At 35.7% G+C, this 26,873-nt stretch overlaps 8 protein-coding genes across 10 annotated transcripts; 5 read left to right on the forward strand and 3 right to left on the reverse strand.

The window, feature by feature from the left end:
- Positions 1-442: 442 nt before the first annotated feature.
- LOC17879539 (probable F-box protein At4g22165) lies at positions 443-1,612 on the reverse strand. The gene has a single exon (XM_006285140.1). It carries the CDS (start codon positions 1,610-1,612, stop codon positions 443-445), a length of 1,170 nt encoding a protein of 389 aa, XP_006285202.1.
- Positions 1,613-1,941: 329 nt separating this feature from the next.
- LOC17880204 (putative F-box protein At4g22180) lies at positions 1,942-3,147 on the forward strand. Its single transcript, XM_006285562.1, has one exon. It carries the CDS (start codon positions 1,942-1,944, stop codon positions 3,145-3,147), a length of 1,206 nt encoding a protein of 401 aa, XP_006285624.1.
- Positions 3,148-5,253: 2,106 nt separating this feature from the next.
- Positions 5,254-6,006, reverse strand: LOC17877929 (uncharacterized protein At4g22160). Its single transcript, XM_006286115.2, has one exon. The coding sequence runs from the start codon at positions 5,982-5,984 to the stop codon at positions 5,553-5,555; it is 432 nt and encodes a 143-aa protein (XP_006286177.1). The 5' UTR covers positions 5,985-6,006; the 3' UTR covers positions 5,254-5,552.
- A 417-nt stretch (positions 6,007-6,423) lies between these two features.
- On the forward strand, positions 6,424-8,339 carry LOC17878490 (plant UBX domain-containing protein 3). The gene is made up of 4 exons (XM_023778808.1): positions 6,424-6,628; positions 7,058-7,343; positions 7,454-7,549; positions 7,813-8,339. Exons 1-4 carry the CDS (start codon positions 6,480-6,482, stop codon positions 8,188-8,190), a joined length of 909 nt encoding a protein of 302 aa, XP_023634576.1. The 5' UTR covers positions 6,424-6,479; the 3' UTR covers positions 8,191-8,339.
- Positions 8,340-9,098: 759 nt separating this feature from the next.
- LOC17878297 (chromatin remodeling protein EBS) lies at positions 9,099-11,851 on the forward strand. The gene is made up of 5 exons (XM_006282832.2): positions 9,099-9,440; positions 10,242-10,584; positions 10,680-10,748; positions 10,886-11,024; positions 11,477-11,851. Exons 1-5 carry the CDS (start codon positions 9,344-9,346, stop codon positions 11,501-11,503), a joined length of 675 nt encoding a protein of 224 aa, XP_006282894.2. The 5' UTR covers positions 9,099-9,343; the 3' UTR covers positions 11,504-11,851.
- An 82-nt stretch (positions 11,852-11,933) lies between these two features.
- LOC17878566 (protein STRUBBELIG-RECEPTOR FAMILY 8) lies at positions 11,934-16,230 on the reverse strand. The gene is made up of 15 exons (XM_006284908.2): positions 15,898-16,230; positions 15,319-15,451; positions 15,127-15,198; positions 14,963-15,028; positions 14,794-14,865; positions 14,633-14,704; positions 14,481-14,552; positions 14,325-14,390; positions 14,163-14,228; positions 13,531-14,065; positions 13,173-13,444; positions 12,957-13,092; positions 12,734-12,873; positions 12,486-12,642; positions 11,934-12,391 (listed from the first exon to the last, which is right to left on the reverse strand). Exons 1-15 carry the CDS (start codon positions 16,001-16,003, stop codon positions 12,239-12,241), a joined length of 2,118 nt encoding a protein of 705 aa, XP_006284970.1. The 5' UTR covers positions 16,004-16,230; the 3' UTR covers positions 11,934-12,238.
- A 4,001-nt stretch (positions 16,231-20,231) lies between these two features.
- On the forward strand, positions 20,232-24,460 carry LOC17877926 (calcium permeable stress-gated cation channel 1). 3 transcript variants are annotated; one of them, XM_023779447.1, is made up of 9 exons: positions 20,232-20,299; positions 21,073-21,422; positions 21,632-21,790; positions 21,904-22,039; positions 22,129-22,230; positions 22,381-22,500; positions 22,593-23,014; positions 23,100-23,670; positions 23,757-24,460. In XM_023779447.1, the coding sequence occupies exons 2-9, from the start codon at positions 21,109-21,111 to the stop codon at positions 24,246-24,248; spliced, it is 2,316 nt and encodes a 771-aa protein (XP_023635215.1). In that variant the 5' UTR covers positions 20,232-20,299; positions 21,073-21,108; the 3' UTR covers positions 24,249-24,460. The 3 variants fall into 3 exon arrangements, with proteins under 3 accessions (XP_023635215.1, XP_006283166.1, XP_023635214.1); XM_006283104.2 differs by lacking the exon at positions 20,232-20,299 and adding an exon at positions 20,318-20,612; XM_023779446.1 differs by lacking the exon at positions 20,232-20,299 and adding an exon at positions 20,667-20,755.
- Positions 24,461-25,005: 545 nt separating this feature from the next.
- On the forward strand, positions 25,006-25,616 carry LOC17878386 (putative defensin-like protein 234). The gene is made up of 2 exons (XM_023779568.1): positions 25,006-25,179; positions 25,327-25,616. Exons 1-2 carry the CDS (start codon positions 25,008-25,010, stop codon positions 25,479-25,481), a joined length of 327 nt encoding a protein of 108 aa, XP_023635336.1. The 5' UTR covers positions 25,006-25,007; the 3' UTR covers positions 25,482-25,616.
- Positions 25,617-26,873: the final 1,257 nt, after the last annotated feature.

Here is a 26,873-nt window from a genome sequence, read left to right on the forward strand (position 1 = left end):
TTTATCTTAAAGTTTAAAATCCTTGTGATAATAATAGGGTTAAATTTGACTATATCTCAATTTTAAATTAATTACGAATGTTAACTATATTATATCTAGAGATTAGAGAGAGATACACGTTGATTTGGTTAGTTCTACGTAATTAATTAGTTGTCCTTTTTTGCATACTAAAGATTTTATGACTCTGCAGGAATACAAATATACAAAGATCCTTTGCTCTAATATAAAAGTGCTATACTTTGAATATATTGCGAGCCATTGGATCAGAGTCCAAAGATCGCTCTCCAAATTGTGCTTTGATGAAAGTTTAAATTTAAAACTAGCACGTCATTAATATATATTAACAGTGTAACCAAACATATTGACTAGCTAAAAACCGAAAAAAAAATAAAAAGAAGAAAGAAACAACATAATGGAAGAGTTAAAACATTGCTAAGATCAATCACTTGTGAGTGAAACTTGGTAAGAACCACCGAGCTCTAGAGAGTTGAAGGGGAGAACAATCAAGTTTGTGCAGTAGCTCCATCTTCTGCGTCTCAAGATTGAAGAGACATACATTAGTCGTCTTTCTTTCATGACTAAAACCGAAATAGATGGAGTTTTTATTGAATCCCTCAATGTCACTGGCGGGCACAGTAATGCCAAGATCCAAAAGCATTGCCTCGTCACCCAAAGAATCAACTATTTCACAATGACCATAGAATTCTGATGAAGGAATCTTGTAAACTCGGAAGGACCAGTATCTTGAGCCAGGTCTCCACAATTTTTCAACCTTGAGGACTTTTCTTGTTACTGTGACTACAAGTTTTGTCTCAGTGACGTACCAACACCATAAGTTATTTGATTGAACAGGGCAAGAACCTAGTATACAGAAGCTTACCACCTTGAAAGTTTTGTTTTCCATCCCTCCAGAAAAATCTAAGACTCGCAAATTATCCTTGTTGCTTAGGAAGTAAAGCTTGTGATCCTTGTAGACCATGTCACAGCAATCAAAAGTTTTGGGAATTTGATTCCACGAGGTATCTCCTTTCTTGGCAGAAACCACACACCCATCTTCAATAGCCCACACTACTACATAATCTTTAGATTCCTCGTCAATCCAAAACACAGGGGATATTATACTCATAGCTTCGTACGGGCTTACGTAGTCATGGTGTGAAAAGCGAAACCAATCATTAATGGTTCTTTCAACCTTTACCATACCAAGTTGTGACTCCACAGGAGGAAGATTGATCCTCCCGCCGGTGAAGAGGTTCAAGATGTATAGATGATACTTTGGATCTTGCATAAGAAGCCAACTCCCATAGGTTGCAATACAAACACTCTGCGCAAACTCAACACCATGATCTTGTGTTTTGTACAGTTTGTCTTTCTCCTGGGGATTGAACAACAACGTGCATGAAGAGCTGTTGTTGTTGTTTTTGTCTTTGGGGAAGAGAATCAACCAAGGGTAGATCTGTTTTTTGGGCACGGATTGTCTCGAAGCAGAGTACCAAGACGAACACACGGACTTAGCTCGTTGAAAATTAACAAAGCTGAGTCGTTCGAAAACTGATGTCAAGAGATCTAGAGGAAGCTCAGACCAGGTTTTAGGGTTACGGTTCTTCTCCATTGTGTAAATAGTGAGAGAAGCGGAAGCAATCTCTATTAATATTTTACAAACCAAAACGATTGATGAATGAATAAATATACATTATGGTCTCTACTCTTTACCATAATGCAACCTACCACTATGTAATTTCAGAATTCATAGTCCTAGAATAAACTGGGCTGATGAGGCCCATAGAAAAGATTACCTCAATCCTAGTATAGGTTGGAGTTAGACGGGTCTGGGTTATATATAGACAAATACGGAACATAGAGAAAACAACATTCGTGTTGACAAAGAAAATACAAAACAAAACAAAACAAAAACAGACAAAACAACATTCGATCATAATAATGGAGAATAAACATAACCCTAATTGTCACGAATGTCTCAGAGGAGATGCATCAAGTTGCTGGTCGGATCTTCCTCAAGATCTCTTGATTTCAGTGTTGGAACGCCTTGGCTTTACTGATTTCCAACGAGCTAAATCCGTATGCTCTTCTTGGTACGCTGCTTCCAGAAACGTCCTATCCAAAAACAATCAGATCCCTTGGCTGATTCTCTTCCCGGAAGACAATAACAACAACAGTTCATCATGCACGTTGTTCAATCCCGAGGAAAAACACAAACTCTACAAAACGGATGATCTTGGCGTTAAATTCCCCAAGAGTGTGTGTATAGCAACCTATGGAAGCTGGCTCCTTATGCAAGATCCACGGTATAATCTCTACCTTTTGAATCTTTTTACCCACGAAAGGATTGATCTGCCACCTGTGGAGTCACAACTTGGAACAATAAAGGTCGAGCGAGTTTTAGATAATTGGTTTCTCGCTTCTGACGATCACTACACAAGCAAGGTCAAAGGTATTACTATGCGATCCCCTGTGATTTGGATTGACGAGAAAACCAAAGATTATGTTGTTCTTTGGGGTCTTTGGAATTGTAGTGTGGTTTATGCCAAGAAGGGAGATACCTCGTGGAATCAAGTTCCGGAAATATCAAGTTGTCTTCACATGGTTTACAAGGATCACAAGCTTTACTTCTCTAGCAGCAAAAATATTTTCACAATCTTTGATTTTTCTGGAGAGATTCCTCAACAAACCTTTCAATGTGTTATGCAGCTGTTTAGATTTGTGTTAGGTCATCGTAGACGTAGTGCCCGACCAAGTAATGAATGGTTCGTTGATGAGACAAAACTGGTAGTCACCGTAGCAGGAGATGTCTTCAAGGTTCAAAGAATGATAAGGCCTAGGTCTGGAATCATCTCATTCCGCGTCTACAAAGTTTATTCATCATTAGGGATCCCCAAATATGAACCAGTTGATTCTTTGGGCGATGAGGCAATGCTTCTGGATCTAGGTGTCACTGTACTCGTCAATGAAGTCGACGGACTCCATAGAAACTCCATCTATTTCAGTGGTAGCCATGGAAAGAAAAAGAAGGATATCTTTATCTTCAATTTGGAGACACGAAAGATGAAGTCGCTGCAAAAATTGGATTGTTCGTCAGTTCAACTCTCTAGAGCTCGATGGTTCTTACCAAGTTTCACGCCTACGTGATTATTCTCAACTATTACGTTTTTCTCTTCGATATGTTCTTCAGTTTGGTTGTTGTTTTAATCAAATATTTTGCCTTACTCTAGTTAATGATCATTGCGTGCTAGTTTTTTTTTTTTTTAAAGTCAAAAGTGAAGTATACGCAAAGGATAACAATACAAACTCAAACTAGCAAATGTTTACAAAATGATATTCTTACATGAGCTTATGTTTTGTTGGGATAGAAGAAAAAGCTCTTTTGGAGACTCTGGAACTCCTCCAAGTTCAAAGAAATATTATGTTTCTATAAACTTCCTATGGTAGCTCAAGAACCGAACAAGACATGAGCAAGAAAAAAGAATCCAGTCCATTTAGTGGAGGAACTCATGTGAGGTACCTAAAATTAATACAAAATATAATTATATATATATATATATATATATATATATATATATATTTTCTCATAAGCCAATTATATACTGCCACATACTACCACCCGTTGTGTTACAATTGGGACCTACTCAATGTTTTATTATTTAATTTGGGCTCATATCAAATATAAGTACCCTGATAAAAAGCTCGAGTGGAGCTGCCCTTAACCCCTTGAGGAGTCTTTTCACATACAGTTTATAACATTTATAGAGAACTCTTTAATTTGACCCCTTGAAGAGTTTGGTTGACCAAGATGGGTGGTTGAAGATGATTATAAACAAGAGATTGTATTTTTGTTTATTTTATTTTTATGTGTCTTTAATTAATGGTAGACTTTTAACTTGTGGTTTTTAGGGGAAAACTATTAATTTAAAAATAAAATGAAATTAAACTTAACTATTCAAAAATACCTTTATTCAAATACCACTATTCAAAAATACCAATTTTCAAACTTTATAAAAACCAATAAAAATGTTGAAAATGTTAAGATCGAATCCACCAAAAATGATCACTCCATTTTCGTCATCTAGTGGGTTGTGATATTTTAACCCTAACGGAGCAAATGTGTTGTTGAATCAGGCCATGTCTTCGCATGTTCTCCCTATAGTATAGCATATAAAAACATTTATCAGTGCTCGGAGTAAGACAATTTTTCAAATGATACAGCTAGTTGTAAAAAAATACAAAGAATAAAACAGATACTTTACCAAAGAGGGACTGAACGTTTCATAGAATGCTCTTGGAATCCCAGCCCAAGAATACCATCCAAACCATCATGATGATCGCATCAATCTGGGGATCAGAAACCACAAAGGGGACAACGATCACTATAAAACTAAGAAGATGAAACCTGCAGAACAGTCAATTACCACAGTAGATGTGCTTTCAAGCTCAAGTGATGTGGCTTATTAAGGCGAAATAGGAATTGGAACACCAGAGAGATTTTTCCAAGTCCTTTTCGATACATGAAATTCTGATATTTGGGACCCGATGTAAATAGGCTATTCTTAGTCATGCGACATGTATCCAGCAAGTCATCAATCTATGCAGAGCACGATACATTTTCCTACTCATGTGTTTTCTATTTTAAATATCCCATAATCTAATTAAAATTCTTCCAGGAGAACATGTAACATATAATATACAAATATGTTACATGTTACATGTAAACATGTTATCCTGTAAGAATTTTAATTAGATTATAGGATATTTAAAATGGACAACAGTAGCATAAAAGTACTGAACTCCCATAGTTAGCTGACAAAAAAAAATAAAAATACAGAGAGATCAAGATGCGTTCAGTATGGACAACTTTATGCAGATATATTTTACTATTTAAATTAACATTTCATGCTTACTATATGACTTACCCAATTCATACTTAATTTGAAGAACATGAACAACGTATTGTGAAATTGTTTAAGAAGATAATCAAGCTGGTGATCCTTGTAAAACATGTGATGACAATATGGCTTGTGATTCTTGTAAACCATGTGATGAAGTTTAGGAATCTGATTCCACGAGATATCTCTCTTCCTTGGAAATAAACCACACACCAACTTCCACGTCCCCCTAGAACTTAATTACATAATCTTTGGTTTTCTCCTCATTCGAAAAATCATTGGAATTAGAAGAAAGGGGACTGGTTACTGAAGAACTCAGCTTACTTTGGATTTTGTATTTGTAAAAAGTATTCATTAAAGGTTGAACAAAAGAGTAAAGAACTATCCTTTCTCCTACACATAAGACTATACAAGAAGACGCACACAAACACAAACACAAACACAGGCTTAAGACAGTTTCTGTTGAGTTATTCTTCAGACGTTGACTTCTTTGACTTTGAATTCCAACAAGAAATCAAAATTTAAGTTGGAGTAATCCCAACAGAGCTAAAACTTTTCCTGCATTGCATTACAGAGCATTTGTTATTAGAGATTTGTTAATGTCTTCTCTAATTCGACTTTTAACAGTGAAGGGGTGTTTTGAGGTTAAACGATCTATCTTGTGGAGGAAGGCTCGTGTTCTTCAGCTCCTTCTGATCTCTTTCTCTTCCTCCTTGCCGGAGGCCTCTTTTGTTCTCCGACGAGTAACGACGCCGCCGCTTGCAAATGAGTCTGAAGCACCATCTGAGTCAACTCTACTTCCATTTCCAACCTTCTCTTCTCAGCTTCCAACCTAGCTGCTTCACGAGCCTTGATCATCTCCATCTCCGCCAATTCCCTTCGAAGCATAGAATCAGACAAGACCCTTATGATCGCCGCGAGTCCCGTCGAGTCAGAGCTCATGTTCGACTCTGTCCCGGAATCTAAGCTTGAGTTTGACTCAGTCACTGAGTCTGAGCTATGAGTCCCCGACAAGTCACCGTCGGTCGTTTTATCCTCAGACGTTGTAGAGGTTTGGCTCCGGCAGGGTCTTGCCGACTTGCTCATGATGAAGTGTGAGTGATCAGTTTGAGCAAGAGACGACAGTGGAACATGGGGTGGTGTTGATTCTTTCAACTTTATAAAACTGATTAGACTAAAGTGGTTCCACTTTCGATTTAAAACAAAATCTTTTTTTTTTCTCCTTTCACTTTACTACTTTAGTGGGTTGTCTTACGAATGTTGTTGTTCATAGATTCATTAATTCCATTATATTCGCTATAAAAGATTATTCGTTAATAATAATACAAAGATTCCTCCGTCAGATCCCATTTTCTCAGACAAATTATGTGAACAAAAAAAGAATTAGTAAATAATTAGTAACTAATCCTCTAAAAACACACGCGCACAAGTCAATTAACAAAGGCACGACGAGTCATGAAGTGGATTCCACGCGCTTAGTTAGCGTAGTTTTGCATAGTTAGCTCGATTTCCTAATTGCTAAATATATATTACTCTCTCTCAAATTCGTATTTTCTTTTTTCCGATCAAAGCATCGGAGATATGGCGTCTAAGGACAAGAAACCGTCGAAGCCAGCGACTGGTCGGACTGGTGGTATCCGTACGCTTTCCGATCTGAACCGACGATCAGGACCTGATTCCGACAGTGATTCCGATGGACCTCAGGAGTATTACACCGGTGGTGAGAAAAGGTCGGTGCTTTTAAACCCTTAAGTTTGAAGAAGATTTTAGATTTTCCGGTGATTTATTTGGTTTTTCAGTATGTTGTGCTTTTTCTTTGGATCCTATGGTTCACTGAATTAGATATGAACGCGATTATTTGAGCTTTTTGGTTACAAAAATGTTTGTTATGATTCAACTATATAATGGTTTTATCCAATTAGTGTTTAATAAAATTATACTTCTTAGCTTTGTGTAGTTTAGATGGTTGCAAGCTTTCTAGGAGTTTAGTAATTAGTGATTTACAAGAGACTCGAAGCTTAGGCTTGTGTTTAAACTCTGTGTTCAATTAAGGATTAGTAAAAAATTGGTAAAATGTTGAAACTGGATCTTTCTTTGTTTAAGGTATACTTGTTCAGAATCTTTCAAAACTTGATATGTTTTGTTTTATGTGTTTGCAGTGGTATGCTTGTTCAGGATCCTTCAAAAGAATCGAAACATGATGACGTTGATGAGATATTCAATCAAGCAAGGCAACTAGGAGCTGTGGAAGGACCTCTTGAGCGTCCTTCAAGTTCTAGAAGCTTTACTGGAACCGGGAGATTGCTTTCTGGAGATAGTGTGCCAACCGCTCTTCAACAGCCCGAACCTGTGGTTCACAATATTGTTTTCTGGTCTAACGGATTCACTGTAGATGATGGACCTTTGAGGAAGTTGGATGATCCAGAGAATGCTTCTTTTCTTGATGTAAGTGTGCTTTTGTCTGGTTAATGCTTACAGTTTAGCTACTGAATTCCCATGTTAAAAACACTTTAGTTTTTATTTGGTTTTGAAATGATTGTTTTTTGTTATTGCAGAGCATTCGAAAATCTGAATGCCCAAAGGAGCTTGAGCCTGCTGATAAAAGAGCTCCGGTACATGTCAATCTAATGAGAAGAGACGAGAAATGCCCCGTGAGACCTCTTTGCTCTCTCCTTTTTGAAAGACAGTTAAAAACCAATTTATGAAAATAGTGTTTGGTTTGGTGTTTAGCATTTAGCCTTTTAGGATGTTTAATCCAAGTTATTTCAGTTCATGATTGATAAAAAACCAAAGTACAATCTGATATATATTAGGACTGGATCAGTTTATATGGATATAACTCTCCATACTTGGTATTGAGACACAGTAACTGCTATGGTACACCGACACTGAAACAATTTTTTTTTTTTTGTAGGAACAAGAGAAACTTACGGTTGCATTTCAAGGAGTCGGAAGGACTTTAGGTGGTGCCAGCTCATCAACAGCTTCAAGCCTAGAAAACCTAACCGATGTAGCAGCTGTTCCAACACCGTCACAAAGCTTTGTAGTAGATGAAACTCTTCCATCCACATCAATCCAGCTTAGACTCGCAGACGGAACACGCCTGGTGGCTAAGTTCAACAACCATCACACGGTCAATGACATTCGTGTGTACATTGAGTCTTCTCGACCAGGGAATCCAATCAATTACACCCTTCAGGTCATGGGGTTCCCACCAAAGCCACTCACTGACCCTTCTCAGACCATTGATCAAGCCGGCCTTGCAAATTCTGTTGTCATTCAGAAACTCTAGAAAAGTCTCGTTTCTTTTTTCTTCTTATACTCATATACATTAGAGAGAGATTTCAAAAACTTGGTATTTGTACTGAAAAATATCCCCAAAAAAAAAGAAAATGTTTAATCGGCTTATTGTGGCAAGAGAAGAAGAAAAAACACATCATATGGTATGTTTTATTGGTTTGAATATGTGTTCTCACTTACATACTTGTTACATATATCATTATTGAGATACATAAGAGTGGCAAAAGAAGAAATAAAAACACATCATATGGTCTCTATGTTTGTTTGGTTTGAATATACAGTATGCGTTCTCACTTTCATACTTGTTACATATACAAGAGTGGAAAGTTTTACTTTAACTTTAGGTAAGTTCTAACCTTTTTCAAATCTCACAAGAAATAATGTTTCAATCTTAAACAATTAGTATGTGACAGTTTGGTACATAATTGAACTTTTTAATTAAATTATCATGTTATTGGTGTGCCAAACTGGCTGTTTTTGGACGTACGTACATCCATGATTCATATAGTTTCCATTCACTAATGTTTAGTGAAATTTTATTTAAGCCGAAAGATTAAAACACGCGTGGTAGTGTGGTACCATTCTCGATTTATATATAAAACATTGATCTTGTCAGTATGGCTCTAACAACATGATAACATAAACAAACAAGAAACATTTAGATGAACCATGAAAATTTTGTACGTTTTTCACCGATGATGAGTTCATCTTTCGAATATCTCAATAATTTCAAAACGGCAGTAAAATTTTGAAAATCAGGCTACTTTTTCCCCAATTTATGGTAAAAACGTCTGACGTAGGAAAAAGTAAAAATAATTCCAAATTTGTTACGAAGAAAATAAAAAATAAAAACGAAAAAGGGCAGAAAAATAAATTGGGCTTGGCAACAGTAAAACTCCTCAAATATGCAAATGACTCATCTTCTTCACCTGGAGAGAATCTAGGGTTCCAGATTTACTCCTTCGTCTTCCTCTCTTCTTCCCCACTAGGATTTCCCTTTTTCTTTCTTCTCCTTCTTCCTCTACCCATCGATCTATACATCCTGATCTTTTTGAAAGGCCCAATCTTTGTACATTTCGGGAACCAAAAAAAAATCCTACCTTTTTTTATTCCGGCTCACTTTGAAAAACCCTAGCTTTGCTTCCATGGCGAAAACTCGACCTGGTGTTGCCTCGAAAATTAAGCCGGGGAGGAAGGAGCTGGACTCTTATACCATCAAGGGCACCAACAAAGTTGTGCGAGGTAGTCTCGTGTTATCTCTATATCGTCATTTGTGAAATTTAGACATTTTCTGCATCTTTTTGGGCATTTTAGGGTCGAATTATATGTCTTCAAAGGAAGGGATTGCTTGAGAGCTTAGATATGGAGTCTGTGTCGTTCAATGTCTGCTTTTGTGTTTTAGATTTATCCTTGTTTTTGGTCCTTTTGTTCAGGTGTGTGTAGCTGTTAGCTGTGTATGTCATTGCTCTGTAGATAGGCTTTGGATGTGTTTGGTTTATGCTGTGACGCAAAATGTGACATTTGGTAGCTCGCGTTGTTGTTAAAACGATGTTACATTTCAGAGAATTGTGTTGATTTGGGCTTTTAATCTGTAAATTTCCTTACTTTTGATGGTTTCTATAAAAGAAGTTTGTGTTTCGCTGCTTGAATATTAATCGTAGATCCTTTCTTTTGTTTGGTTTGGTACTTAGAGCCATTGCATCTCTATCATCTGCATTGTAGCTCTTTATGTTTCTTAACGCAAAAATGTGTGCTTTCACATGTGAAATGTCTGCATATACCTAGACTTCTGTTCATTCTTTTAGATGCATAAGAGTTATGGTCTAGGCATTTTTCGTAGAAGGGAGTGATCTTTAAAAGCTTCAATGTTGAAAATCTCTGCTTTTAAAATTGCAACCTATACTTTGTTTATTTAATGTTTATACCTTTTGTAGATGAAATAATGCTAGTTAGCTGTGTAGTATAAAAATTTCGCAAGATTCATAACAATTCACTTATGTTGAGCATGTGAGATGAGCTAAACTTGGAGGTTGTTTTCTGCAGTGGGAGATTGTGTGTTGATGCGCCCATCAGATGCTGGTAAACCACCATATGTGGCCCGTGTCGAGAAGATTGAAGCTGATGCCAGAAACAACGTGAAGGTGCACTGTCGATGGTATTACCGTCCTGAGGAGTCCCTTGGTGGTAGGAGACAATTCCATGGAGCCAAAGAGCTTTTCTTGTCTGACCATTTTGATGTTCAAAGTGCACACACCATTGAGGGAAAATGCATTGTTCACACCTTCAAAAACTACACAAGGCTTGAAAACGTTGGGGCGGAGGACTATTATTGTAGATTCGAGTACAAGGCTGCTACTGGGGCATTTACACCTGATCGAGTTGCTGTGTAAGTGGATAAAATGTTTTCAATTTAGAAATACCTCTTCATACCTGGAATTCCCATGATTTTTATAATGTTGTGGATTGTCTTTGCTTCTGAAGGTACTGCAAATGTGAAATGCCGTATAATCCAGATGATCTCATGGTGCAATGTGAAGGCTGCAAAGACTGGTAAATGTTGATGTTTGTATTTTTACTAACTTCATGAAATCAGTTTCAATAGAAAAGAGATTTCAATTTCTGTTTTAACACTTACGTATTCTTTTCCACATATTATTGATATAAAGCATTGCAATTTGATGCTTTAGGTATCATCCTGCATGTGTTGGCATGACGATCGAAGAAGCAAAGAAGCTTGATCACTTTGTATGTGCTGAATGCAGTTCTGATGACGATGTCAAAAAATCGCAGAACGGGTTTAATTCATCTCCAGCTGATGATGTCAAGGTCCGTTTGTCTCTCTTTAAGTCATCTGTGTGCACCCATGTCATTGTCTTCAATTTGAGATCTGGGAAAAGTTACTAAACCAAATTTATGCACTGGCTTAATGGTGCTTGCTGAGTGGGGGATGGCCAGAAAGATACAATTTATGGTTCTTGATCCTATAAGGATCTGATCTTTGCTAAACGTTCCTCCAGGTCTTTCTGCAAAACAATCTGTCTGTTAAGGTTGTGAAATATTCATTTTGTAATGCTTCCTACTCCCATGCACATAAGCAGACTATAGAGATCAGAGTTAGAACTTTCTGTGACAGTTGACGGAGAGAAAATGATTTCAAATCGTTTTGCTCTGTGATATTAGCTTCTGAAATGTCTGGCACTCAAAGGAACCCTTCTTCTCTTCCTGTTTTATGCCCAAAAGCTTGTCTCTGATATTAACAATGATGTTGTTATCTTCAGGTGGAACCGAAGCGCAGAAAAAGATAAACGCAGGGTCTTGGAGATAAAAGGCACATGGGATCGTAAGTTATAACATGGAAGCTCTTTGGTGCAGATTTTAGTAAGTTAGGGTTTTATCTTTGTCGTGGTGGTTGTGATGATGTTTGTATGGTGCGTTCCAAAACTTAGAGAATGTGAAAGGAGGAGAGAGATCGGAGAGATGATGGAGAAAATTGTGTTGGCAGAGTCGGTTGTATAGACTTTCCGTGGGGTTTAAGTTAACATTAGGTTTGTTTATTATGGTCTGTTGTTGTTATGTCTGATGAGAACAGATGAACATGAACAACGCTTTTGACATTGGGTCATCTCAACGAAAACTAACATCAGATCGATCTTCTCACTTTTTGTCAATCATGTTTCACTTTTCTTAAAGAATCAAAGAAGGTTTTTCGAAATTATTCAACAACCAAAGTCTTAATCAGGCAAAATTTGAATTACTATTTAGATGCAACAATAGTCTCAGACTTCATTATTCGACAAAAAGGAGAAAAAGGTACAAGAAAGATGACTGAAACATGGTTATGTACTCTAATTTGATCCTCGCAGAAATACACAAACATAAAAGTTCTTACTTTCGTCTGCACCAAGAAGCTTTCTTTACTTCTCCCTCCTGCATCCCATGGATCATGTATTAAGCAAAACTCTCTTCCTCTGGAGTTTTCAAACTGCATTTTAGCTTCCAAATGCCAGAAATGGCTCGAGCTTAATGTTATGGGTTATTACTCAGAATGAGATATCAATGTGCTCGTGTTCAGGTGTTCTGTAAGAAAATCCACTGTCATCACTAGATCTTCGTTTGACAACACTTGCTCTTTGAACTAATCTCACTAGCTGTTGCACCACCTCTGACATTGGAGGCCTGAACTCAGGTTCCGGCTAAATTAACGAACAAAACAGAGAGATATGGTTACTTTACAGACAATTTCGGTTTTGTTCAACTCGGACAATATCCAGAGTATGGATGATATACCTGAATACAGAGAGCAATGATATCTGCAAAACGAGACAGTGACTTAGCTGGATACATGCCATTAAGAGAAGGATCAACCATTTTAGACAAAGCATCTATATCGTGAAGCTGCGGTGTGGCCCATCTCACTAGTGATTGCTCTGCTCTCGTCCTTGAGCTATCAAACACACAAGAAAGCATAATTACTTGAGGAAAATAAAATCCATCGCTTTTGCTCAACAATGGCTACTAAAACATGAAAAAGAAACCTGTCAAGAGGCTTTCGACCAGTTAAGAGCTCAAGCATGACTACTCCAAAAGTGTATACATCACTTTTGACAGTATAAACTCCAGACAATGCAAACTCTGGAGCGCTGTATCCAAATGAACCCACTACTTGAGTTGAAACCTGTTTGACATACATAAACCATGAACGACTTAGAAAATGTTTCAGCAGTAGCTCAAAAATCTGACTCTCCCTATTGCTATTACCTGTCTCTCAGTGTTAGGTGTCAAAGCAGCTAAACCACTGTCTGATAAGTGAGGATTAAGTTCTTCATCAAGCAATATATTCGCCGATTTGAAGTTTCGATGTACAATTGAAGGCAAGCAAACTTCGTGCAAATACCTATTAAAACAAAAACAGAAAATTCCGGTTTAACATGAGTGTTGTTCATTAAAGAGATGATCATAACAATTTGCACATACTCTAAAGCCTTGGCAGTTCCAAGTGCCACTTTAACACGCGCATTCCAAGTAAGATTCATGCTTCTATCATCATTCATGTGAAGCATGTCATCTAGATTCCCATTTCCCACGTATTCATAGACTAGAAGGCGTTGACCATGCTCGGTGCAGTATCCAGCCAAGGGAACAATGTTTGGATGCCTCAAGCGCGACATGTTTGAAATGGCTTCTAAGAAATTGTCTTCTTCTTGTAAAGAAAGTGCTGCATTATCGATCTTCTTAATCGCCATTATCTAGAAATAGGTTGCATATAGAAATTTAGTCCAAAGAAACTATATTGGCTTTGCTTAGTGTAGAAACCCATCAACTTTTCAGTTACCTTTCCATTGGGGAACTCTGCTCTATAGACACGGCCTAGAGAACCTTCACCGATGATGTTTTCTTGACTAAAGCTGTTTGTTGCTACTTGCAGAGAGGAAACAGTGTATTGTGAAGCAGTAATTGGAGATCTTATTCTACTTATTGACCCGTTTTTCATAACCCGATCAACCGTTACTTTTTCTACAGGCGAAGCTTTCAAGTCTGCAACGGATGCTACACTTTTTACCCTCTGCTCTTGCATCTCAGCTATTCCACTAAGTGGAATATTTCTTTGAGCAGCTCTTGAGCTTCCTCCAACTTTCCTTTTTTTCTTGTGAAAGCACAAGTAAAGAATAAGTGCTACAATACCAGCAACAAATAGAGATCCGAAAACTATACCGGTGACTACTCCACCAGACAAACCCTTGTCAGAGTCTAAAGATTTCTCTTCAGCACCAATTTTAGGTTTCTTAGAACCAGAAGGTTTCCCTTTCTTGCCAGGTCTGTCTGGCTGAGGGGAAGCAGGGACGTTATCAAAGGAATTACCATCATATCTGTTTCATTTAGGAATATCAAAGACATAAATTCACAGTTTAAACTGAAAGCAAACTCCGGAGTAAAGACATTAACAGATTGTTTTTGCAAGCTTACATTAAAGTCTGAATAGAGCTAAGCTCCTTAGGTATGGATCCATTGAAATGATTGTTGGCAACATTTCTGCCAAGAAAACATACATGGTAAGTGTGATGGGGAAATTAATCAAGTGAGTGGGAAGGATTCAGAGTGTCTTTTCCTACTTGAAATGTAACTTACAGAGTTTTCAAAGGTAAACCCGAGAGAACATCGATGGAACCTGTCAACTGATTGTTCTGAACATAACTGTCAGAAATGAAGATATCATCATCATAAGAAATCCCTTTTGGCACTTCTTAATTCTCGTTGCAATAAAGAAAATCTGAAAGCACTCACAGAACGGAAAGTTTGGACGCTGTACTTAAAGAAGTCGGAAGATCGCCACTGAAGTTGTTGTGAGAAAGGTCCCTGAATAGAAACAATATAGATCAATGGAACTGGAAACATGCAGTGATGACTATGGTAAAGAGATAGGTAAGAGATCTTACAAGGTTGAAAGTGAATTATGATCGGCAAAGATATCTCCTATCGACATTGAAAGTGAATTTCCACTTACATTCCTAGACAATAACAATTTAAAGTTTAATACCTAACAGAAAGAAGTATGCTAGATCTCACACAATCTATGGTTCTATAATGGCAAACTCACATGTATGAAAGAGAACCCATTGCAGATATTGAGTATGGAAGGTTACCACTAAGGTTGTTTCTTGATAGATTTCTGCATTACAATTTCTTTCAACTGTTAGTTTCATAGTGAAGATTGAGACTCTGAGAGTAAATGCTGTAAGAACATAGCTGCGCAAACACATCATTACATGCTTGTGAGATTAGGTGGCAATTGATATGGAAGTGTATCATGGATGCTGTTGCCACTAACATCCCTGTAACCAAAATGAGAGAGACCAAAATTGTTCAATAAATATCCAAAAACCACAAAGATCAAACAACCAAAAAGCAGAGAAAATTCCAAAGACAATACAATTTTCTGAGTGACATTAGGTCTGAAAGCAAGTATCCAAGAGTGCCAGAGACTCCTGAATCCGATATATCTCTGTTACAATCACAAGAACAACAACAAAAAAAGAAGAACGTTATAAGACACTCCAGAATCAATCAACTCCATGCAAGTGGATAAGAAAAAAGGAAAATCAAAATCTGATGTTTTTTATACATAGTGACAACTGCTGAGCCCTCACAAGTGATCCCTTTCCATGACTCTCCACATGGATCACCACCACCAATTTTCCAATTGGTTAGCTGTGAAGGACTATTCAGTGAAGTATACAAAACCTGAAGTGCTTGAACTGCAACAAGACCAATAAGAAAAGAACAACTCAGAAGAAACTCATCAAAGGATCTATAAAGGAATCAGAAAAAATCTTCCATAAAGTTACCATTTTTTCCTTTTTGAGCTAAAAGTAAAGTAAACACATTTGAGTGAAGAAGAAAGATCTTAAATTTGGGTTTTTTTAAAAACCAGCATTCTCATTTCCATTTCCCATTAGTTTCCGGCGGTTTCTCAGGAAACAAACAGATTGTCTCAAAATCATCAAATCTTACATCAATGCAAAAAAATCATCAAAAGGGTTTTATCATCTGAATCTAAAGTAATCAAGTTTAGTAAAAATAAACCTTCAATCTCAGGTTCTCAACTCACATCGTAGAACCAGATAAAAAGATCCCAAGAAAGAGATGATCAAAAACAATGAGGTAAGTAAGAAGAAAAAGTCACAAAAGCTCAATACTTTACCATCAGATGGATCAGTAACACAACGAACAAGAGAGAACCCAGAGATCGAAGCGATGAACAGAAGCAAAACAGTGAACATAGCTCTATCTCCAGCTCCCGTAGGCATTAATTAATAGCAGTGTCGGTGTGTTGATCACGTACGAGGAGGAATAAGAAACATCTCCATGAAAGGTCCAAAAGAGAGAATAGACAGTGACAGAGAAGGAGAAGAAGAAGGAGAAGGAGAGTAACAGTGTGTGTTGGAGATGATAGTAGTAGTGGTTAGAAGAAGCATCGCCATTAAAGAAAGGGATAGGTGGTATAGTTGTAAGAAGAGAGAGATTGATTCGAGTTATGAAGAGAGAGAAAACTATATTATTTTTATATTTCTCAAAGCTTTTATTATAATAAAACCTCTGTTTCTTCGTAGATTCATTTCAACATAGAAACGTATTTAAGACTTCATTTAACTCGTAAGTCATCTCATAAGCCAAGATTTTAAATAACCACTGATTTAGTTAAGAAAATGATTATAGTATAATGTATAGTCTTGTTTATAAATTAATCTTTGTGGTGATATTGAGAGAGAGAGATGAGATTGTTGAATTTCTTGACCCATTGCTGAATAATTGATCTGACTTGTGTTTTTTGTTGGTGTTGGTGTCGGTGGGATTTTGGAAATTTTGCTTTCATTTTTATTTTTCTATCTTCTTCTTCCCTATATTATAAAGTTTTTGTTGTTAACATTAAATTAAAAAAGTTATTAAAAGTATAATGGAGTACATATTATACTATTAGTAGTAAAAAAATAGTAAATATGGGAGGAGGCAACATTTGACTGGCGTTCTTTATGGGTTATATTTTGTGCCTTTTTATCAGGTCTCTCTCTGAGTTTTGCTATTCCCAAAGTGATCGTCTACTTGTGTTCTTACATTCCTTATAGTACACCCTATTTGGTTTACCAAATTTTATATTTTGTACTTACTTCTTCTTGATCATTTCTATAATTTAATTTTGATAATGATCACTATTTATTCGATTGACCAACCAAATTTAAAAACAATATTGTACGACGTAAAAAATGTAAATGATTATTGTTGCCAAATTGGCTTATTGTTGGGGGTGAGGAAAAAAATTCACATATATATATATTAAGTTTGGCTGACTTTAACAATGATTTGTCAAATTATGAACTTATACACACACACACACACACACATTTGAAGAAAAAAAGAACACGTGAATGTTGTAATTTTCGAGTTTTTTTTCTTTTTCTTTGGTAGAGAGAATTGAAAGATTATATAAAAAAAATAAAAAAAGCAAATAAGGGAAAACGACGTGTAATTATGGACAAAAGAAATGTGGGATAGTATAGTGAAAACGACTAATAATAGAGTAAGAAAAAGTATAGTCCACTCATGAAATCCATGAGCATAGTGTTATGCTACCTTTTGGCTTGTTCTCATGTAAGATTATTTTTTGTACTTTTATGAAAAATTATTATTCCTTTTCTCAGGAGTTATTTTATTAATTGATCATTCAGTATATACATATATATATATATATATATGTAAAGTATGAATATATATACAATATATAAGAATTTATATCTTAAGAGCTGAAAGTGAAATCATGTGTGGATCCAATCTGGCTAATGATACCTTATAAGCCGCTCTGTTTAATTGACAGAGAAGAAGAACACCTCAATGATTATTATTAATTATATCGACCTTTTCCCCCATTTTTTTATTGATCTTTTCATTACACATATATAATTATTTAAACGAGAATTTTCTTTTTGTGAATATTTTTTACTCATGAAAAAATTTGAAAACGATATTTGAATTTGAATGGTATAAATTAAAATCATATAATTTGTCTTCTTATGTTCTTACCAATAGATGAATTCCTTGGAAAATGTAATCCATTAATTATTTCTCATGTAGTTTTGTGTTATTTTTTCACATTCATCTAGTTTTTATTCTTTTAAAACTATACCATCGTATAATTATGTAATGTATTTATCAACTGAAAAAAAAATATAGTGTATATATATGAAACAATGAAGTTGAAGGGGTTTCGGAAGAATTAAGATTTGCTAGTTTAATGCCTTTGAGACAGAGACTTTATTCTATAGAATGAAATCTCGTGACCATGTCTTGGATTCTTTCAACGAAAAAAAATATATATATATAAACAAATTTTGTTGAAACCATTTAGCATATATTTAATGAAATCGTAGCTTATTTGAAACAAGACTTCTTCATATGATTCATGATTGTATATATAAATCACAATCAGAAATTAATTTAGATGATAGTTGCATGCAGGCAAAGAAAATTACACAATTCATATGTCAACAGATCCTTAACGACTTTTTGTTTGTTGATGCATCAAAATCACTGACATTTGTGAAGGACAACCTAATAATGCGATTGGAAAATCAGTTTCTTTCTTTTTCTGTTCTTTAACATAACTAATCACTTAATTAGAGAGATGAATGTGACATAAAGAAGTTTAACAAGTCGCAACAACAAATATAAGTGAGGAAATGCCAAAGTTATTGTCGAGGAAATGAAAACGAGCTTATAGAAATCAATGAAGAAAACAAAACAAGTTCGTTAAAAGAAAATAACTCCTGAGCGACCGAAGTGGTTGGGACTTGGGAGGATATGAAAAATTTGTTTATCTTGTTGTGTTTCATAGAGCTTTGGACTAGTACTTTGTAAAGGGCTTCATTGGACTTTGGCCCATAATTTGTTTGGTTACTATACATTTACGTATATACACATCCACAGAAAAAGCTCCAATTTCGGATATGTGATACGTTCATGGAGTCTCATTTGAGATTTTTTTAATATATCGTGGTGTATGTATATGCATAGTTGTAGAACAAGAATTTTTTAATACCATGTTCTATATATATGTAGAAGCCGAATCAAACTGGTCTTATATTAGCAGCGTATTAGTGGATTCCAGATTTGAGCTCAAAATATCCATGAAGAACATATGATGTGATCGTGGCCACTACTAATGTGAATGAACATATACTAATAAGTTGCTTTGCTAAGCTCTAATCTCCAAAGTTCAATAATTCAACCATTCTTTTTCTTCTTCTTTCGTTTATATTTGACCCTATTTTCTAATTTTTGGAGTATGAAAGAACAACTCATCTTGCATGAGTATCATCATGCATAAAGTTCACACTTTATATAATTTTTTTTTTACACATTTAAGCATTGTTTTTGTGTTCCAAAAAAAAAACAAAAAAAGCATTGTTTTAAGTTCACACAGGTTATTACCAACCTGTGTCCCCACGATAAGTGCATGTCTTACCCAATCGTGACGCTAGAGTCTCTACAAAAGTTTGTACGTGAACGACACTGGCTTAGATTTGCGCGTGCTCCCGAAACATCATAACATTTTCTGCCCGTTACAAAGTTCACATTTCAACTAACCGTTACAATATTCCAAAACTTAGCTACCACTCAATAAAGTTCTCATTATTAAAATACTGACCATCATCAATGCATGGCTACAAAGCCCCAAAACTAAATTGGTTCCTATATCAGTAATTGAACAAAAACAATTTTAACATTTACATCAATCAGGTTAGTGACATAGTTAACTTCAAAGAGCATAAGGACGAATACAAATAAACTTATGAAAATCAGAAAACTTACTATTTTTAGTGTGTTCTACAAAACTACAAAATATTGGTGAAAATTTCTCACATTGCACTTCTTGACAAACCAATGTCCGGATCAACAACCACACTGAACATTGAACATACACTCTTGGCATCAGTTCCGCAAGTCGATATTTGATAAACCATACGCGTAACAATTGAACTCAAAACGAATATTTTGCAGATTTTAGGCTATGAGATCGAATCGTAACATTCTACCACCATACTCGGATTTCATTTTGTCGTTCTCTAATTCTATTTTCTTACACATGAAAACAAAAAAGCATAAACAAACCCGAGAAGAAGGAAAGGAACATCAATGGATTGATATATTTTGATAATTCAATAAAGGGACCAAACCACTTACTACAATTAGCACCCCGACAAAACATAATTAAAAAAATGGTATATACAATTGCGTCAAGATCACAACTGATTAAAAGGTAATAACACAAAAGAAAGATTCATAATTACTAAACCAATGTTGTTAACATATACTTTAATCGACCGCCTTTACTTTGTTTTTAGTATTAGGTGAACGAACGTACGTAAGCCTTTCACAATAACCCAACGGCACAAAGAATAAAATATTATTCCACAACATTAAAGAAAAAAAAAAGACGAATAACAAAACAAATAAATAAATAAAATTTTATACTTTTGGTAAGCCAAAGAGAGCGTTAAAAAAGCTCTGCTCGTCTCGTCTTCTTCATCTTCCTAGCGAGTAGCGACTGTGTACGATCTCTTTCATCTTCCACTCTCTTAAATCTAAACCCTTTGTAACTTCTTCACTTACCAGTTTCTATAGCAACATTTTATCAAACAGTTCTAAATATCTTCAAAAAAGTAAAATTGTTTTTTTTTTCACTCAAAAGGTTTATTAAAATTTTAGCTTTCTCGGAGGTTTAGGTTAGTGTGTTGCGTGTGACTAACTAATTTCACTGAAGAGGGGATTAGAGGAAAAAGAGAAAGTTCTTAGCTTTGGATGAATCTCGAAGTGATCCAAAACAACAACACTGGCCTTATTATTCCACTCCTCTTCCTTAGGGTTTCTCTTCTGAACTTGCTTTCTCTGTTTTTTTTTTTTTATTGGAATTGCGTCACTGGATCTCATTGTTTCGGTGGAGTAAACTTGTGGGTAGCTCACAAAAAGCGAACTTTTATTGATGCCCTTGAGCTGTTTGTTTCATGGTACCTTTTCAGTGTTTCTGTGAGGAAAAAAAAAAGATTCGAACTGTTTTGGAATTTTGGTGCTCTTTTGGGTTTGCTCCATAAAGTTTTGGCCTTTCTGGGTTTTTCATGTTCTGTATAATTAGCACTTGGGGTTTTCACTTTGATTCTGAAGTTAATGCACTCTGATTGTGACGTTTCAAAAGATTTTGGTTTGGTATTAGAGGTTTTGATTTGGTTCTAGAGTTTTCATAGCTTCTTTAGTTGATTCCATATCAGCAAGCTTCAATTTTGAGCTTGGTAGTAACAAGTTTGCTGCTTCTTTGTGTGTTTCACAGGTTGAATTGCTAGTTACGGGAGCAAGATTATAAGAAATGGCGACACTTCAGGATATTGGTGTATCAGCTGGGATAAACATCCTCAGTGCTGTTGTTTTCTTCATAATCTTTGCGGTTTTGAGGCTTCAGCCGTTTAACGATAGAGTTTACTTCTCAAAATGGTATCTCAAGGGGTTAAGAAGCAGCCCTTCGCGTGGTGGTGCCTTTGCACAGCGTTTTGTGAATCTGGACTTGAGGTCTTATATGAAGTTCTTGAACTGGATGCCAGAGGCTCTGAAGATGCCTGAGCCTGAGCTGATTGATCATGCCGGTTTGGATTCAGTTGTGTATCTCCGGATTTATTGGATGGGGTAAAGTTCTAAAACTTGTATTATTTGGTTTCTGGGTCTGTATTGGTTGATTTGGTCTTAGTCCAATCTAATTGACAAAGACGCAAAAGGGTCTTTGTCCATATATGCTATTTTTGGCAGTTAGCAACTGCTCATGGCCACTTAAGTTTTTTTTTTGTCTCTTTGATGATTTTATAAACATATCTCTTTTCTCTTCTTTATATGTGCAGGCTTAAGATCTTTGCTCCAATAGCAGTGCTTGCTTGGGCAGTTCTTGTGCCAGTCAATTGGACAAATAACACACTGGAGATGGCTAAGCAGCTAAGGAATGTAACTTCGAGCGACATTGACAAACTATCTGTTTCAAACATTCCAGAGTATTCAATGAGGTGCGTTAGACCTTACTATCTTAAGTCTATTATGTTTTCATCTGTCACAAATGGTGTAGTCAGGTAAAGTTTTGAGCTACAATTACTTGACTTTATATTTTATGTTTGGCCAGGTTTTGGACTCATATAGTAATGGCTTATGCCTTTACCTTCTGGACTTGTTATGTTTTGATGAAAGAATATGAGACAATTGCTAACATGAGGCTCCAGTTTGTTGCGTCAGAAGCTCGTCGACCTGACCAGTTCACTGTAAGACTCTTTACCTTGGTTTAAATGTTAAACAGTGAACAGAGTGTAAAGTCGTGGCCAGCGATCTAATATGTTAAGATTTGTGATAGGTTCTTGTTAGGAATGTACCGCCAGACGCAGATGAATCTGTAAGTGAACTGGTGGAGCACTTTTTCATGGTCAATCATCCTGATCACTACCTGACACATCAGGCAAGTTCCTTAGAAGCTTTAAATTTGAAACCCTTAAGTTTTCTTTGATTATGTTCATCTTGAGATATAAGAACAAAATAAATGTTGTGAGACTATGCTACATTACCTGGGTTCTTACTTTCTTTAGTTACGTCTGAATACAATATGTAGGTTGTATGCAATGCAAACAAGCTTGCCGATTTGGTACAAAAGAAGAAAAAGCTGCAGAATTGGCTTGATTACTACCAGCTCAAATACGCTAGGAACAACTCTCAGAGAATTATGGTGAAGGTACTTCATTAAAAAAACCCAATCTTGATATTTTGTTCTTTTTGTTATGTTCTGTTAAATTGACCCTTTTCATACTTTTCTTTACCAACCAGCTTGGCTTTCTTGGGCTATGGGGGAAAAAAGTGGATGCAATTGAACATTACATTGCTGAAGTTGACAAGATATCAAAAGAGATCGGAAAAGAAAGAGAGGAAGTGGTGAATGATCCTAAGTCCATTATGCCAGCAGCATTTGTCTCCTTTAAAACCCGATGGGCTGCTGCGGTTTGTGCTCAGACCCAACAGACGCGAAACCCAACCCAATGGCTGACTGAATGGGCTCCAGAACCGCGTGATGTGTTTTGGTCAAATCTTGCTATTCCATATGTTTCTCTGACAGTAAGGAGGTTGATCATGCACGTTGCCTTCTTCTTCCTAACCTTCTTCTTTATTATCCCCATCGCGTTTGTACAATCTCTTGCTACCATTGAAGGGATTGAGAAAGCTGCTCCATTCTTGAAGGTTATTGTTGAGGAGTGAGTTTCTTCACATTCTCTCTTCTTTACATCAAACAAACTGAAACATTACTAATGTTGGACTGACTGGTTTGGTTTTATGCAGTAAATTCATGAAATCAGTGATACAAGGTTTTCTACCGGGTATTGCGCTGAAGCTTTTCCTTGCCTTTCTGCCATCCATTCTGATGATCATGTCCAAATTTGAAGGCTTCACATCGATTTCATCCTTAGAGAGACGATCGGCGTTTCGATATTACATTTTCAACTTAGTGAACGTCTTTCTTGCAAGTGTTGTCACTGGAGCTGCGTTTGAACAGCTTAACTCTTTCCTCAATCAGTCCCCAAACCAAATCCCCAAGACCATAGGTGTGGCGATACCGATGAAAGCAACTTTCTTCATCACGTATATAATGGTTGACGGTTGGGCAGGAGTCGCAGGAGAGATTCTAATGCTGAAACCTCTGATTATGTTCCATCTCAAAAACGCCTTCTTGGTTAAGACTGAGAAAGACAGAGAGGAAGCAATGGACCCGGGAAGCATTGGTTTCAACACGGGTGAGCCTCGGATACAGCTCTACTTCCTTCTGGGTCTTGTTTACGCTCCTGTGACACCGATGCTTCTTCCTTTTATCTTGGTCTTCTTTGCCCTTGCTTACATTGTGTATCGTCACCAAGTAAGTTCCTTCTTCCTTCCTCAATTGGATCGAAATGGTTTTAAAGCAGATTCTTGAACGTCTCTTTTTGTTTTTGTTTCTGTCAGATCATAAACGTATACAATCAAGAATACGAGAGCGCTGCAGCGTTTTGGCCAGACGTTCATGGAAGAGTCATAGCAGCATTGGTGATATCACAGTTGCTTCTGATGGGTCTATTGGGAACAAAACACGCTGCATTAGCTGCACCTTTTCTCATTGCTTTGCCTGTGCTTACCATCGGTTTCCACCACTTCTGCAAAGGTCGTTATGAGCCAGCTTTCATCAGATACCCTTTGCAGGAAGCTATGATGAAAGATACACTGGAGAACGCAAGAGAACCAAACCTGAACCTTAAAGGCTACTTGCAGAATGCTTACATTCATCCGGTATTCAAAGGCGATGAAGACGGTGATAACATTAATGACAAGCTCGGGAAGTTTGAGGATGAAGCCATCATTGTTCCAACCAAACGTCAGTCGCGGAGGAATACTCCAGCTCCTAGCAGAATCAGTGGAGAATCTTCGCCGTCTTTGCCCTTTAGTGGTAAACTAGTCTAAGAGAAGAAGCTTTGCTCATGATCAAAATGAAAATATGTACATAGAGAGCTAGAGAGAATACCAAAATGAGAATAGTATTTGCCTAAGAGTAATACCAAGCTTTTGTGATGTTATCTTTAAGATTTCAGTTGGGTAGTGATCTTACAATTCAGGGTCATTTTATATAAAAATCGATTCTTTTTAGTCACAATGTGATTAAAATCATTAATTAATCTCAATTGTTTTAAATCTTTCATGGTTAAAATTTGGTTCAAAATTCTTGGTTCGGCTTCCCAGTTACTTTGCTCGATGTATTCTGGATTATCACTTTAAAAAACATCCATAGCTCTTAAACAGCATACCTACTAAAGAATAAATAAGCCATTCAAATATTTTATTTCTTTCATTAAATATAAAAAATTAATTACAAATCTATAGATTTTCAAAACCTTTTAGATTTTGAAACTATTACAATTTACAAACGAATTTTGTATAGTATATCTAACCCATCATAAGAGATTTGAATAATTTAATTACACTTGACCCAAAAAAAAAGATTTCAAACACTTAAATTAAAGATTACTTTCCAAACTAATTTAAGATATCCCATACTAAAATACTAAAGATTACCTTACTAAATTAATTGATATGTTGACCAAGAAAGGATTAAGTAATTTATGTCATATATGTTACCAAAACTTTTTGTTGACCACGTTTGTATATATCTACGTTTTTTTGTTTTGGAACAGGTGTATATATATATACATTGAGGAACACATAATGTGTATTCATCCATTGAAACGAGTAAGGAGGAACAAGAGTGAAAAAGATAGTAAAATTAGCATAAATAAGAGTGACAAATACAAAATCCACACCAAAAGAATCATGAGATCTGTTGCTTTGTTGTTGGTTTCTCTTGTTCTTGTGTCTTTCATTTTGGGACATGTGAAAGGTATAATCCAAAAACCCCTAATCTTTTGTCAACTACAATATATGTTTTTTTTTTCAAAAACAAAAGGTTTCTATGCCATGGTGTTTTAGTCCTTCTCAATAATTAAGATCTGATTTATGTTGTTGTTGATATATAAAAAATTAACAGAAGTGGAAGCTCAGAAGGATATATTCTTGGGAGGATGCGGGAAGGACGGAAACAAAACATGCATAGACGATTTTGTTAAGAAAGGAGCCATGAAGCCTAAGAGTTGCGAGTGTGATGACTTTGGCGACGAACATTTATGTCGATGTACTATGTAATGTTCCTTGCTAGGTTTTTCTTTTGAATTTGTTGTAGTCCTTCAAATATAATTTACTATGAATAATCTAATACATAATAAGGAAACTAGTTTTATTATGATATGAAATTCTGAATCTTTTTCAATGTTGGAAAAATCATAAAGAAGATAGACTTGGATTACTTAAAAGTTTTGTTTTCCTTAAAACTCTCTGCATCCATTTCATAGTCACTTCTTAGATTATAACATCATAAATTATATAAACACGGTTACAATATTTGTTTTAGAATGAATTTAAAGATTAAGTTCCAAGAAAATAATTAAAGATGCACATTAATCTTGATTTATACGTTTAAGAACGTTCATGTTTCGTCATTGAGTGTATATGTCTTGCGCAGGCCGTGTAAACTATTATCTCAGAAGATCTCTACGCTCAACTAAATTTATTAATACGTTAGTTAGATAGAATCAAGATTAAAATAGAAAATATTTCTTAGCTGGCCTGATTTTGACTTAAATCACCAACCACGATCGATCTCGAGATATACTTCTGCGGTTCTGCTAATAATTTTATTTTCTTACGACTAATGTGAAAAAATAAAATACTACTACAAGACAAAGTATAGGTAGGCCGTTACAAGCTTTTACCGTTACAAGCTTTTACAAGATTAGAGGAGTCTAGCTCAATTATATAAACAGTTCACTAAAAAATGATTTATTATAAAATAATGGTTTAGATGAAAAACTATTGTACGCAATCGTCTTGCATGCAGGCACGTATTAAGATAAGATTAGAAGAACAAGTGGCTCTCTCTCTTTCTCACTTTCTTTTTACAAAACCACTCCAAAAATAAGTTCAAGGATCAATTATTCACCACCATGGAGAAGACAACATCATTCTCCCTTGTGGATACCGAAATCGGCACTTCGGGCTAGCAGGCCCATTATTCGGTTAGCCTAGTGACCCGATGATCCGGTAGGTAATTCGGTTTAAAATCCTATTTGAGTTCAAAAACATTACATATATGTTTCTGAATTTGACAGCTATAATTTGTTTGTATGTTATTGCGTAATTGAATAAACTTTTTTTTTAAACAAATATCTTTAAAAAAATTTAGTAGAGTATTATTTGATATTTCACCTAAAATATTTAAATCTAAATACTCTAAAGTTTCAATATTTAGAATACTTTGAAATTTTTTAAAAATTAAATATTACAATATTTTGAAACTTTTTAAAAGTTTTAATTTGCTCAAATAAAGAACTGAATTAAACCGAATAAATTTTTTAAATTTTGGACAGTTGAGAAATCAAACTTTTGGTTTATTCGTAGGTTGAATATATCAATCCTATTTATAATGATCCTGAACCATTTTCTAAAATTTTCTAACCGATATGGGACGTTTTACATAAC

The sequence above is a fragment of the Capsella rubella genome, unplaced genomic scaffold (assembly GCF_000375325.1).
Source record: "Capsella rubella cultivar Monte Gargano unplaced genomic scaffold, Caprub1_0 scaffold_7, whole genome shotgun sequence".
NCBI classification, from domain to species: domain Eukaryota; kingdom Viridiplantae; phylum Streptophyta; class Magnoliopsida; order Brassicales; family Brassicaceae; genus Capsella; species Capsella rubella.

Bases quoted from the DNA above. Each gene is read 5' to 3' on its own strand.
- LOC17879539 (XM_006285140.1), bottom strand. From the start codon at position 1,612: ATGGAGAAGAACCGTAACCCTAAAACCTGGTCTGAGCTTCCTCTAGAT.
- LOC17880204 (XM_006285562.1), top strand. From the start codon at position 1,942: ATGGAGAATAAACATAACCCTAATTGTCACGAATGTCTCAGAGGAGAT.
- LOC17877929 (XM_006286115.2), bottom strand. From the start codon at position 5,984: ATGAGCAAGTCGGCAAGACCCTGCCGGAGCCAAACCTCTACAACGTCT.
- LOC17878490 (XM_023778808.1), top strand. From the start codon at position 6,480: ATGGCGTCTAAGGACAAGAAACCGTCGAAGCCAGCGACTGGTCGGACT. The intron at 6,629-7,057 runs GTCGGTGCTTTT...ATGTGTTTGCAG, and splicing joins TACACCGGTGGTGAGAAAAG to TGGTATGCTTGTTCAGGATC. The intron at 7,550-7,812 runs GTGAGACCTCTT...TTTTTTTTGTAG, and splicing joins GAAGAGACGAGAAATGCCCC to GAACAAGAGAAACTTACGGT.
- LOC17878297 (XM_006282832.2), top strand. From the start codon at position 9,344: ATGGCGAAAACTCGACCTGGTGTTGCCTCGAAAATTAAGCCGGGGAGG. The intron at 9,441-10,241 runs GTAGTCTCGTGT...TGTTTTCTGCAG, and splicing joins CACCAACAAAGTTGTGCGAG to TGGGAGATTGTGTGTTGATG. The intron at 11,025-11,476 runs GTCCGTTTGTCT...TGTTATCTTCAG, and splicing joins CTCCAGCTGATGATGTCAAG to GTGGAACCGAAGCGCAGAAA.
- LOC17878566 (XM_006284908.2), bottom strand. From the start codon at position 16,003: ATGCCTACGGGAGCTGGAGATAGAGCTATGTTCACTGTTTTGCTTCTG. The intron at 15,029-15,126 runs GTATTGTCTTTG...TTTTGGTTACAG, and splicing joins CTAATGTCACTCAGAAAATT to GGATGTTAGTGGCAACAGCA. The intron at 13,093-13,172 runs GTATGTGCAAAT...TTGTTTTAATAG, and splicing joins GGAACTGCCAAGGCTTTAGA to GTATTTGCACGAAGTTTGCT.
- LOC17877926 (XM_023779447.1), top strand. From the start codon at position 21,109: ATGGCGACACTTCAGGATATTGGTGTATCAGCTGGGATAAACATCCTC. The intron at 21,791-21,903 runs GTGCGTTAGACC...ATGTTTGGCCAG, and splicing joins ATTCCAGAGTATTCAATGAG to GTTTTGGACTCATATAGTAA. The intron at 22,040-22,128 runs GTAAGACTCTTT...GATTTGTGATAG, and splicing joins GTCGACCTGACCAGTTCACT to GTTCTTGTTAGGAATGTACC.
- LOC17878386 (XM_023779568.1), top strand. From the start codon at position 25,008: ATGTGTATTCATCCATTGAAACGAGTAAGGAGGAACAAGAGTGAAAAA. The intron at 25,180-25,326 runs GTATAATCCAAA...AAAAATTAACAG, and splicing joins CATTTTGGGACATGTGAAAG to AAGTGGAAGCTCAGAAGGAT.